The 12,388-nt window shown below is 32.5% G+C and overlaps 2 protein-coding genes across 3 annotated transcripts; one reads left to right on the plus strand and one right to left on the minus strand.

Annotated features, from left to right (window-relative positions):
- The first annotated feature begins 980 nt into the window (after positions 1–980).
- LOC107908849 (LOB domain-containing protein 38) lies at positions 981–1,971 on the plus strand. Its single transcript, XM_016836132.2, has 2 exons — positions 981–1,272; positions 1,361–1,971. The coding sequence occupies exons 1-2, from the start codon at positions 1,089–1,091 to the stop codon at positions 1,825–1,827; spliced, it is 651 nt and encodes a 216-aa protein (XP_016691621.2). The 5' UTR covers positions 981–1,088; the 3' UTR covers positions 1,828–1,971.
- A 5,020-nt stretch (positions 1,972–6,991) lies between these two features.
- On the minus strand, positions 6,992–10,804 carry LOC107908850 (QWRF motif-containing protein 2). 2 transcript variants are annotated; one of them, XM_016836134.2, is made up of 6 exons: positions 9,012–10,804; positions 8,491–8,610; positions 7,900–8,016; positions 7,716–7,805; positions 7,460–7,567; positions 6,992–7,367 (listed from the first exon to the last, which is right to left on the minus strand). In XM_016836134.2, the coding sequence occupies exons 1-6, from the start codon at positions 10,227–10,229 to the stop codon at positions 7,287–7,289; spliced, it is 1,734 nt and encodes a 577-aa protein (XP_016691623.2). In that variant the 5' UTR covers positions 10,230–10,804; the 3' UTR covers positions 6,992–7,286. The 2 variants fall into 2 exon arrangements, with proteins under 2 accessions (XP_016691623.2, XP_016691622.2); XM_016836133.2 differs by having other exon boundaries at positions 8,491–8,613; positions 9,012–10,739.
- Between the last annotated feature and the right edge of the window lie 1,584 nt (positions 10,805–12,388).

The raw sequence follows: 12,388 nt of genomic DNA on the forward strand, positions 1-12,388 counted from the left end.
ACTGTTCAAAAGTTTTCATTTAAGTCACCAAACTATAAAAATTATTGTTATATGACATTTGTTTGCACCAATCAAAAGCTCTCCTTCTTTCCCTTCTTTTATACAACTCAATATTTTTTACATGAAACAATTTGAACATTAAGATTTAGGGTTTAGGGGCAAAGGGCGGGAGGATGGCAAGGGCGTTGGCCTCTCTAAATGAGAAATTGTTTCTTTAGACCCCCAAAGAAGTATAAAATCTTAATATATGACAAAATTATAGTTTCTCCCCAAAATGCTAAAATTTTAATTTAGATATTTTGAAAACCATTAAAATATAAGCTAATACAATGGTGAAATTGTATTTTAGTTCTCATGTAAATATATAAATTAATCTTGGGCTGTTAAAAAAATTTCTAACCTTGCTCTTGTTGAACGTCATGAATTTACAAACTAAAATCCAAATAGTTTTATCCTCCGATCTCCAACATTGATCGTCAGATTGACTTGAAATTAATGTATGTTATTTTACTTATTAATGAGTATTAATCCACTATATTAATCATCGAATTATCGTTCTGAGCTCGTTAACCAAATTAAATAATAATTAAATCAACTTGGATGTAATTTATTCTAAAAATCATTTATCAGAAACTTCCAGATCAAACATTAGATGAAACTAAATCATTTATCATTCTAAAGCTAAAAATCCAATAAAAATTTATGAATAATGCCAAGTAAATATACAAGGAAAGAATCTAACGGTCATAGATATCCACGAAACAGAATCCAACGGCTCTGCCAACTTGCCTAGGACCTCTCCAATCTTCTCCTTCCGCGGAGACCCGGAGCCGCCTCTCTCTCTCACCCAATTTCTTTGGAACCCCCAAAAACCCCACACCTCAAATTTCCCCCAGTTTAACCATAGTTAACTATCCAAATAATAAAAAAGTAAACCATGGTTAACCACCAACACTCTATATATTACTCTGGTTAGCTTCTCTTTTTATTATTGGCTTCAATTATTCTTTTCCTACCAGTCTTTTCAAACACCATAATAAACCTTCCTCATTTCTTGTTCTTATGCTAAGAGTACAAGGTTTATCAAAATGAGCTGCAATGGCTGTAGAATTCTTCGAAAAGGTTGCAGTGAAAATTGTATGCTTAGACAAAGCTTACAATGTATAGAGAACCCACAAGCTCAAGCACACGCCACCGTTTTTGTTGCTAAGTTCTTTGGCCGTGCCGGACTTATGTCATTTCTCTCCTCCGTCGCCAGTCCTCAAAGACCTGGTAATTTTTTAATGGCTTTTGTTGGATTTTTGTTTTGGTTTTTGATTTTTTTTTACTGATGTGTGTGCATACATATATATATTTGCAGCTTTGTTTCAGTCGCTTTTGTTTGAAGCAGTGGGACGGGCAATTAATCCGGTGAGTGGAGCCGTGGGGTTGTTATGGACAGGGAACTGGAACGTCTGTCAGTCGGCGGTACAAACGGTGCTCCAAGGCGGCACGTTGCAGCCGTTGCCTGAATTTAGTGGTGGGGTTTCAGGATCGGATTTTGAGGATGTTGGAGAAACGGTCGGTGTTGGTGGCGGCGGCGGCGCTGGGGGGCCGTGTATCCAGTCGGGAGGTTTCGTTGACGTTGTTGAATGTAAAGCATCTGATCTCAATCTCTGCTTGATGATCGGCGACGATGATAGAGCGGTTAAAAGGAGAAGGGAATCTACATCGTCGGAAGAGTCCGAAACGACGACGTTGGGAAGCCGGTTTTCTGGAGATGGTAATAGTTCAAATGACAGCTGCGGCGCCGACGGTGAAAGAAAGCTTTTAAGACTGTTCATTTGAGAGTTTTTTTTTTCTTCTTCACATTTTGTCTATGTAATTTTGATTATAATTGAACGCCTGTATGAGCTATGATCTTTTGTTTCTATTTTCGGCTATGAAGGATGAAGTTCGATCAAATTTTATAAAATTTCGAATTTCCCATAATTTTCGTATTATAATTTTTGTTTTGCTCCTTCATTGATTTCCCAAAAAATGAAAGATGTGAGTGAGAAACGTTTATGCCTTTTATGGTTCATGAGTTGCAAGTGAGTGGGCACTACTTCCTATCGTGAAATATGAACAGGAGAAATTGTAAAACTTGGGGCAATCTTAAGGGGTGGCTTGGAACGTGAGATTGCCCTTTGGCTACCCTAAAGAGTCATTTTTATTCTACTATTTTGAATGGCTTTAAAAGAATAACTTTTTTCTATCTAGTATGAGACTCTTCGATATCCTATACTTTTTGACACGAAAATTCTTTGAAATTTTATATTTATTAAATTCATATCGAATCAATCCAAGTAGAAAAACATTAAACTCCTTGTTACATTGATTCAACAATACTATCAAACTTGTTTTGATTGTATTAAGAATGTCTCGTACAAAACAATGTCAAACATTATAGGTTCTGATAATATATATTCTTTTTCTTCCCAAACCAATAAATAGGAGGATAATGCACTTCAGCCACTCGAACTCACGTTCTCCTACATTGGTAATAATATCCATACTAATCGAACTAAGACTCAACTCACACACATAATAACACTTAAAATAAAATAAAATATAGACTCATAACTCAATCATAATTAAAACATGAAGATATTAAAATATGAAGGTGAACCACTTAAAATTAACACCATTAAACATAATCATTTTGGTCTCTTTGTGAAACCACCCTTTGTTGGTTTGGGATTTGGGGTCCATTATACCCAATATATATAATATTGGTGCTGTTATTTTTCCCCGCATCATCACAGTCCACAAATCAAAATAATGGAACCACCTTCCCCATTTCTCTATATCCATATTCCATGGCCGTCCTTTTCTTTCTTTTTTTGTTTGTCTGGATTATAATGCCAATAGGGTCCCCTTCCTAATTTATTTTTCAATAACTGGAGACAAGGATAACACGAGTTTCCCAAACTTCATAGCCTCTCAACAAATCTTAAAAATTTCATGCAAAATAATATATATATAGATATATATAAAAGGACCATTGATTTGCTTGGATGGAGACACCCCTATGCTGGTGTTGGAGTCTCTTAAATCTCCACTTGCTTCCATGTAAGAAATTGACTTGTGTTGAGCATCAAATATCTTGAAATTCGGATCCTGTCTGTATTTATATTCTTTGGACTTTTAAGTAGGGGTTTAATGAGAATTTCTAAAAATTTTGAGGGGTAAGTTAAAATTTTTAAAGATTTTGAAGGGGTTAATGAAAAAATGTTAATTTTTTTCTCGTGTTTGAAGAAACAAGAAATTGTTGCACAATCCACAGTTACTGTTGCTGCAAATATTTGATAGATTTGCAAGGAATAAGAGGAAAGCTGGACAATCAAGTTGCAATATCAATAGCTAATAATCCAATATTCCATGGTAGAACTAATCACTTCAAAATAAAATTTTACTTTCTTCGTGATGTTCAAAGGGAAGAAGTGTAACTAGTTACAAAAAATGAATATGCTGGTATTTTCGGACAAGCATTGCCTAAAGCCAAATTCGAGTTCTTAAGACAAAAGCTTGGAGTTAATTTGCAGCTCCAACATCAAGAAAGAGTGTTAACTTTTATGATTTTTGAAGTTGCATTAGTTATAATTTATCTTTGTCTTTAAGCAAATATCAGCCCTTATTTTTAGGCAAATAAAATAGTCAAAAGTCAATTTAGATTATGATTTGTAGACTTTTCTAAATTTTAATTTAAAAAATTTACTGTATAAATAGATAGTTTGGCAATTCAATAAATAGTATGATTTCTACAAATCCTTTAAAAACTTTCGAATTCAAAATCTTTAAAAAATCCGAAAGCTCTAACTAAATTTTTAAAACTTTTGGAAGCTTTAATTAGAAATTTTAAAAGTTTTGAAGGACCTAATTAAAATATTTAAAAAATTTGGAAGGCATAATGATGTTGAATATGAATAAGTATTGTGAATTGAATTTTAAATATTTAAATACCACATATTAAATTCAACAAAATTTCATTAGCAATATTATTATTCACTACACCTTAATTTTCAAATCAAACTAGTAAAAAGAAATTAATTTCAATTAATTCCAAATGTATAAAAAGTACAGGGATTAGATACATAATTAAACCTAATTATAAAGTTTAAAATATGTTGATGATCTTCATAAAAACTTAAAAGCAAGTTTAAGAATCTTCTTCTCTTATATGTTTATCCACATAAACAAGTTTTTGCTGCTTTTCTTGCATAATTGAACAAAGAATCAGTATGTTTGATTTGTTGGACAAATTAAAAGAGAAAACCGGGCTTTTAAATTGTAGCACATGATGCAATAAAGAAACATGTTCAAAAGGCAAAAGATAGTAACGGAGGTGGAGGAGGTCAAAAAGAAAACAGAGCAGCCGGTAAAGGCGGCGGCAATGGCAGGGAAACGCAGCCCGTGTTAGTGGTGGGGGCTTGGGGTTTTAAGTTCCCTATGCGCCGTAACTTAAACGTGAGTTGTCGCTGACTGGCTACTTTGGTTGTGTAGTCAAGATACATTTTAAGTTGTCGCTGTCTTGTCTCCTATTTTTCTTGCTGTTCGGTGTTCTTCTAGAAAACAAAATATTATTTCTTAAGTGAGTTGCAGACTAGAAGGTTTAGGGTAAATTAAGAGCTTTTAAAAAATATATAAGTTGGTCAATAGCTCTGCTTCAACTGGCTTACATGTTAGAGCGACGATTGTACTGATTATCAATCACTTTAGATAAGACGTAATAGTTGGTGTAGTAAATGACGATTGTCGTGTGAGTCCCGCATGACTTGACATGAAGAAGTTATTTTTCGAGAATTTCTCCGAAAAGTTATTACAAGAGTTGCTTGTGCTCCGCATATGCGAGGAGTTATTTTAATAGGCTCGCTCCGAGGGGTGATTCCGAAGAACGAAAATCTAACAGGCTTGTCTGAGAAGTAGGGGTATAACAATATGCTAAGTTACTACTATAATATAATTCATCATTCCAAGTAATAATTTCATTAGACATTGTTGACCAATACTTCGAAAATTTGGAAAAGATTGTGAGTGCGAAAAACTTGAATCATTATATTTAACAGATAAATTAATATGACACAAGAATCATGTCCTGTAGGATAGGTTGATGTTTTTGGTGGACAACAACATAATTCTTGTCAAGTATCTATATCATATGTATTGAGAGTTTGACTAATATCACTCATTAATCGAGTCTTAATTCAGTTGTGAATTTACTGTATTTTTTTTATAAAGGGTAAATATTATTTTGAGAGTAATTTCTTTTATCTTTTTATGTTTTTAAAACAAAATTTATAAAATACACTCAAAACATTATGAAATTTTTTCTCTAAATTTTACTATCTCTACTAAAGATATTTAGTATTTATATCAACTTTTTTATAAATTTATTAGATAACAATGGTTTTAGCCCATATCTTAGGTCAAGTGAAATTACCAAAAAATTACTTTTTTACATGGCAATAAATTTTACTTTAAAGACATTTTTATATTTTTAGATAAAATTTTTAAAAATACATATATATATATATATATAACAATATTAAAATAAAAAACACCATGACATTCACTCCTTTTAACTTCATCATTTCAACAAAATTCATATTTAATTTTTATATTAACTTTTGAAAATTTTATTACATAATTGGTTATGAATTTGTTCGAATCATAGTTTGGTAATAGTATCATTTTTTACACATATTTTATTATATAGGTTAGCAATAAACTAATTTAATTAGTAATATTTAATCATTCCGGTGACTTTTTTTTAATGAAGAGAAAGAAATTTTTCACTTATTTCGAAAAAGTTTTATTTTTTACAAGAGTTATTACTCATGTTTCTAATTTTAAGTTTAAATTTGTACTAACTATTAATTTATTTTATATCTATTACATATGTAATAAATAATTTTTTCGTATATTATTACACTAGTAACTATACGAGGTATGATGTTAATCTAACTCCTCCAATAATTTACACTTCATATTTTAAAATGATGTTTTTTTTTTGTATAATGATTTATTTAGCTTTCGAAGTTTAAAAAAATTCATTGTTCTCAATTTAATTTTTTGTCTCTTTTTAACCGTTGAACTTACAATATTTGTCAAATCATTCCAAAATTAATGGATAAGATATCCACGTGGTCCACGTGTATTAATAATTATATATTTTTATAATATTAATAAATATATTTTTTTAATTTTTTTTAAAAACGATTAATTATTAACATGACATGCACATGTATGCCACATCAGTAAAGTTGTTAGACGTTAATTTTTCATTCATTTTAAGATAATTTGACAAACAACACAAATTTAAATACTAAAAAATAAAAAATTAAAATTATTATTTTATAAAATTTAAAAATTAAATAAATCGTTATCGCTTTTTTATATTAGTATATATTCATTTTACTATTTATATTTTCAAATCCAGTAATTTCGTAAAAGATGAAAATGCACACTGTTCTATAGTATCATAACATTACAAGTTGCAACTGGAACAGAGCTTGCTCCACTGAAAACACCAGGGTTATGTTGGGAAACATTGAATGTGGTAATAAAAGAAATCATGAACTAGAATTTTGGTAATGTCAGCCCCTATCAGCATGCCTCTCGTGATTCTCCATGATTCATGAACGCAGTACGTTCATGTCAGATGCACGGCATGAGATACACGTTAATTGTATTATTTTGTCAATTAGACTAATTTTTAACAGAAACGACTAATTTAGCCTTTAATATAATATTTTGAGACTAATTTGTTATTTTTGTATAAATTAAAATAAAATATAATCTAATTCCAAGACAGAAAAAGACAAAATAAACCATGGGTCATAGCTTCATGATGAAGAAAGTTCATTCAATTCCATTTGGTGCACTGAATCTTGATTACAATCACACAACATCAACGTGAATGCAGTTAATATGAATATAAGGATAAAAATGGAAATGGGGACTGTATCTATAAGTTGAACAAGCATCAACAAACATTATACATAGATGATTAAATCAAACCAGGCCAAGAAAATACAATGATATTTTTGGTTATTAAAATATTTACATATACAATGCTTTTTTCCTTTGCAAGTATGCAGAAATCAGTTGAAAAGGAAAAGCCACATTCTAAAATGAGAAACCCGAACCTAACTATATTCGATCCGCTCGTGTTTTGTCCAGTGACCGCATCCAGACATCAGAAAAAACATTGAGTTTGAATGTAATGTTAGGATTTACGGTGAGTAGTCAAATAAAGATCAGTTCTATGCATGTGTTGTCAAGCAGCCGGTAGTGGGTACACGGTTTAGTAGTATTATATGTGACCTCAAGCTACATTCGTTAACCTAATTGAAAAAAATGGACCTTTAATGATAAGCAACAATGAGCAGATCAAGTGCAGAATAGTTTGGAATGTAAAACGGAATGTCGTAATTACCTGGATGGCAGCTAGCGTGGACAAATGTTCTTTACATTGTTCGAGCAAAATCCTTTCGTTTGCGGCCACACTCACGAGTTCGTTCACCAAAGAATTCATTTCCTTCACCTGCAAAGGACAAATGGTACTGTTAATTTGGAAGGTTTGATTTGCCACTTTTATGAAATGCAAATTCGGGTGGAATATAAATAAGCATGAGGATTTTCTTCTGTCCGGTGGTATTCGTTACAGCTCTTTTTTTTTTGGTAACGCTAACCTTTGATGATAATGAGCATATTGAGGATGCCATTGCGTGCATCACATCAACCGCTGAACCGACGGCATCCTTCAGATTCTGGATGTCTACCTATTAAGAGAGAAAAACGGATTGTCATAAGAGGAAGAATTAACAGATTGTATATTCAAATGCAGAGAAAAACGGGAAAAAGGAAGAAACTTACTATCGCTTTTCCAACAATTGGAAGACGAAGAGTACTGGCCTTTAAAGCTTCAGTTGCTCCTAGCAAAGAACTCGAGTGATCTCTATCGAGGACTGCCCACGCTTCTAAATGAGCTATCTACAGTCGTCAATCGTAACAAGTTTTAGTCATGACGAAGAGTCAAATTTATCCGTCTTGATTAGGACCAACCAATATTCGCTAACTACTAATGTGGTGATAAAAGTGAACGGTGATTGCTTCTAAAGCATGTTTCTAAAGGGATTGGTAAAGCCCGAGTCAATGTATGTATGGTCAAGCAGCCCCCTTAAACCCTTGCAGAAAGCTTAAAATTTCCTCGTTATAATACCCAAGTCCCGGTTTTGATAATTTCGTTCTCATCAAATAGTATTTCTAAAAGTAGTGCTTTTTTACTTTCATCAATTGAGACCGATGCAGCATGTGGTTTCTTCTGGACTAAGCAAAGCATGGATACAGACATAAATAACATGTTCTATATGATAAATACGAAGAAAGTAAAAATAGAAGCAGTTGTATCTATGAAAAGATCTACACAATTCGATGCTTAAATGAAGTCGAAGTTTCGGATCTTACTTGTCCCTTCAGGATGGAAGTCAGTTTCAACTTTTGCCTCAGTAATAGAAACTTCATTCTCTTAAGAGTGATGGAATGCAGCAGTTCCGATATTGTTACCCACACATTCCACAGATTTTTCTGCTACAAAAGAAGGAACATTCACCATGAACATACCGGACTTATTAGAGAGCATCACGAAAGTGATAACCCCAAATTCACAAATTTATTTTCCGAACCGGCTATTGCATAGAAAACCTAGCCATTCATGCTCATTGTATAGCAAAACCCTGCAGCTCAACTTTAGTACTAGCTCATATTATTAGCAAGTAACGAAACTAACCAATCATTAATCGCATTTACCATTCAAAAACATGACCATTATATGCAAGAACTATGCTGTCACTTGCAGTACAAGTAATCTTTATAGTAAAATAGTTGGGTTCGGCTTGTTTGACAAACTATTACAATGAAGTAAATCGAAAAATTCATCATCGAACATCTTTGGCAACAACAAGATGGACAAGGAGGATTAACCATACCTCTGCACTGAGTTCCTGCACCATGAAAGTAGCTTCGGCCCTTGCATTCGCGAATCTCCATTGCAAAAAACGGTTATAAAGAAGTCTCAACGTGTGTGCATCGACAATCCGATCCTCCCCCATTCTCCCTCTCCGAATATCAGCAGAAAAGCTGAGAATTGAAGGAGAATTAACCGAATTACCAAGCATCTGACCACCACCAACTGCATTTCTCACCCGAGCAGGACTTAGCCCCCTTAAAGGAGACGAAGCCGAAGACGTCCAAAGCTTACTAGGAGAAGCAGGTCTAGTACTACCTAAACTTTTTGGAGCACTGATTCTAGACCCGGGGCTCGTAAACAACGGTGAACCTGGATCCTGCAACCGCCTTAACCGGCTATTCGTTTCTTGCCAAAACCGAGCAGATACAAGGATATTATGGGAATCATTCCTCCCTTTGGAAACCCCATTTCCTCCATTGGTGCTACCAGATGACACACTATCAGTATCAGATGCAGTGAGATCATAAGAAACCTCATTTACATAATTGGCATCAAGCATTAATGATTGTTGCAATGACTTAACCATCACTGCACCAGATCCGAGCATTTTCCTTTCACCATAACAATCCAAGCTCCTCGACAGCGGATTCGAACCCGAACCCGAACCCGAATTCGAATTCCCTTCCCGGGTTCTCCCCGGCCAACGGTGCCTATCCACCGGTTTTGAGTTCTCAGCGTGATCTCTCACTGGAGTAGTTTTACGCCTCTCGGGAGTTACTGCTTTCCTAGTACAACCCACTTGGGGCTTAGCCTTACTAACCGGAATCGAAAACGACTCACCTTGAAACGAAACGGATAAGCTCCTCGATGAAGTGATTAACATCTTGGTAGCAGCTGATAATTCAGTGGACACCTGGTCACCAGGCCGCCTCCGGTCCACGGATTGAGACCGTTTAGGAAGCACCGTCGCCGTTTTATTCCCCGTCGTCGCCACCGCTGTCGTATTAGTAGAACGGGAAAGAAGAGGAGAAGGGAATCTCGTCGGCAACTTGGCTGCTGCTGCCGCCGCCATTGTTGTTGAAGGAGACAAGTACCGTGAAGGAACTTGTCTACCTCTGGGTTTTCTTTTAACGGTGGAGCCATTATCGTTAAGAGGAGACCATTTTTTCGGGGTGTCTTCGTGATGGGTACTTTCTGGGGGAGTTTGTGAATGAGAAAATGCAGCCACCATCATCATTAGAGACTGCCAAAAAGGAAATTAATCTTCTCTTCTACATTTCCTTGGAAAGAAAATTCTCAGTATTAACAACCATGGGTCTTCCTTTTCATGGCTGATAAACCTGAAAAATGATCAAAATATACAAGATTTTAAGCAATTCTCACGATAATGGAGAAGAACCCATAAAGGGATTCCAAATGATTCTGCATTTAAACTCCAATAGCAGTGAAAAACCCACAAAGATTTTCTGGGTTTTCTAAGATACTGAAGAAAATAGTATGTATGAGGTGAGATTTGGAAGAAGAAAAACTAAAAAAAGAGTTCTTATGAATCTTTGGAAAGATGTTTAGGTTAATTAGTTATTCATAAATTATATTTGAGTTCTAATGAATTGAAAGCATTATAAATGAAACTTTATGGTGTAAAATCATATAGAAATCCATTCAGAAACTGATTATAAAATAATAAACTTGCTTCTTCTTTTTCCCTTAATTTTTCAGATTTCTCGATAAATCAATCTCATAACTATTTCAGGTTAACTGTCCCCATTCCCATTCTTTAAAAACTTGAATACATTTTATTCTTTTGAAATTAATTAGTATTGGGTATGGTAGGTACATCAATTGAATACTTATGTTTACAATGTTTGATGCAATTACTTGGTTTTTGGTTTATATTTTAATCGTTTAATTTTAAAAAATTAAAAAATAATTATTAAATTATTTGAATTTTTTTTTTAAATCACCAAATTATTAAAATTGTTATTGTATGATCTTTTTTATTTGCACCGCATGCATCAATCGAAAGTTTTCATTCCCTTTTTCTTCTATAGTTTAGTATTTTTTTTTATAAAACAAGTTTGAACGTCACGAATCTGCAAAGCAAAATCAAAACAGTTTTCCTCTCCGATCTTCTGCATTGACCACCAAATCGACTTGGAGTTAATGTATGTTCTTCTATTCGTTGATGGGTACTTATCCATCGTACCGATCGTCGAATCATTACTTGGAGCTCACTAGCCTGGCTTATGAAAAAAAAAACTCAACACTCCGGTGACTTAAATGAAGACTCTTGAATAGTTTAGTAACTATTTTATAACATTTTGAACTTAAGTGAACCTTAACATATATTTACTAATAATTTAATATTTTTGGGTGTAGTTTACCCTTACAAAATAACAATGTATCAAATATAAAATAGACAGATCTCAAAATTATACATGAACTTTGATTTTGTGTAATTATACAGACGAAATTTTGATCGTGGTTCAAATGCATAAATGAAACTTTGATTTTAATTCAATTATAAATATTTAAAGAAACGAAGAAATTGATTTATTTTTATATTGGATAAATTCAATTGTCTGTGTATGCAATAAAATATAAAATGATGATATATCGATAATTATATTAAAAGTTTGTAAAAATTATATCAGATTAAAATTTCATTTATAAAATTATATATTAAATTAAAATTTATATAAAATTATAAAATAATGAGAATATATAATCTTATTATTGTAAGTATGAAATAGAAGAGATAAATGATGAATGCCAATGTTATATTTTACAACTTTTTGTATAAAATCTCTAAAAGTAAAATTATATGAATATGAAGATGACCTTTCAAAATTAAATTTTTGTTTTCTTTTTTGTAGTACAAAAATTGAGTACTTTTCAATCACATTAAGCAACTGTCTACTTCTTCAATTTGAAGCATACATCAATGAGGACCATGAATTATTTAGGGGAAAAATTATAAATATTAAAATTACACATTAATTTCAGTTTAATGTGTAATTTGATATATAAAATTTAATCTGATATAATTATACACGTAAATTTTTTTATCATGATTTATATATACACAATCAAAATTTTGTTTTGATTTCAAAAACGTTGATGATGTTATTAGCCTTTTGTGAAAATTGAATCAAATTACACAAAATCAAAGTTCATGTATGGCATTCAAATTACACGTTGAACTGAAATTTTTTATATAGTTTTTTTATATTTACCCATTAGTTATAAAATGTAAGTTTTGTTATTTAAATTTTTTTTTTACATTCTCATAGTTAAATTTGGATGAGACTGGACCTAAATTTAAAATATCATGTTTACAAGTTTGATCTAATTTGAACCGAATAAACATAGGTGAAGCTAGAAAAAAAAAATTTA

The sequence above is a fragment of the Gossypium hirsutum genome, chromosome D02, assembly GCF_007990345.1.
Source record: "Gossypium hirsutum isolate 1008001.06 chromosome D02, Gossypium_hirsutum_v2.1, whole genome shotgun sequence".
Taxonomy (NCBI): Eukaryota; Viridiplantae; Streptophyta; class Magnoliopsida; order Malvales; family Malvaceae; genus Gossypium; species Gossypium hirsutum.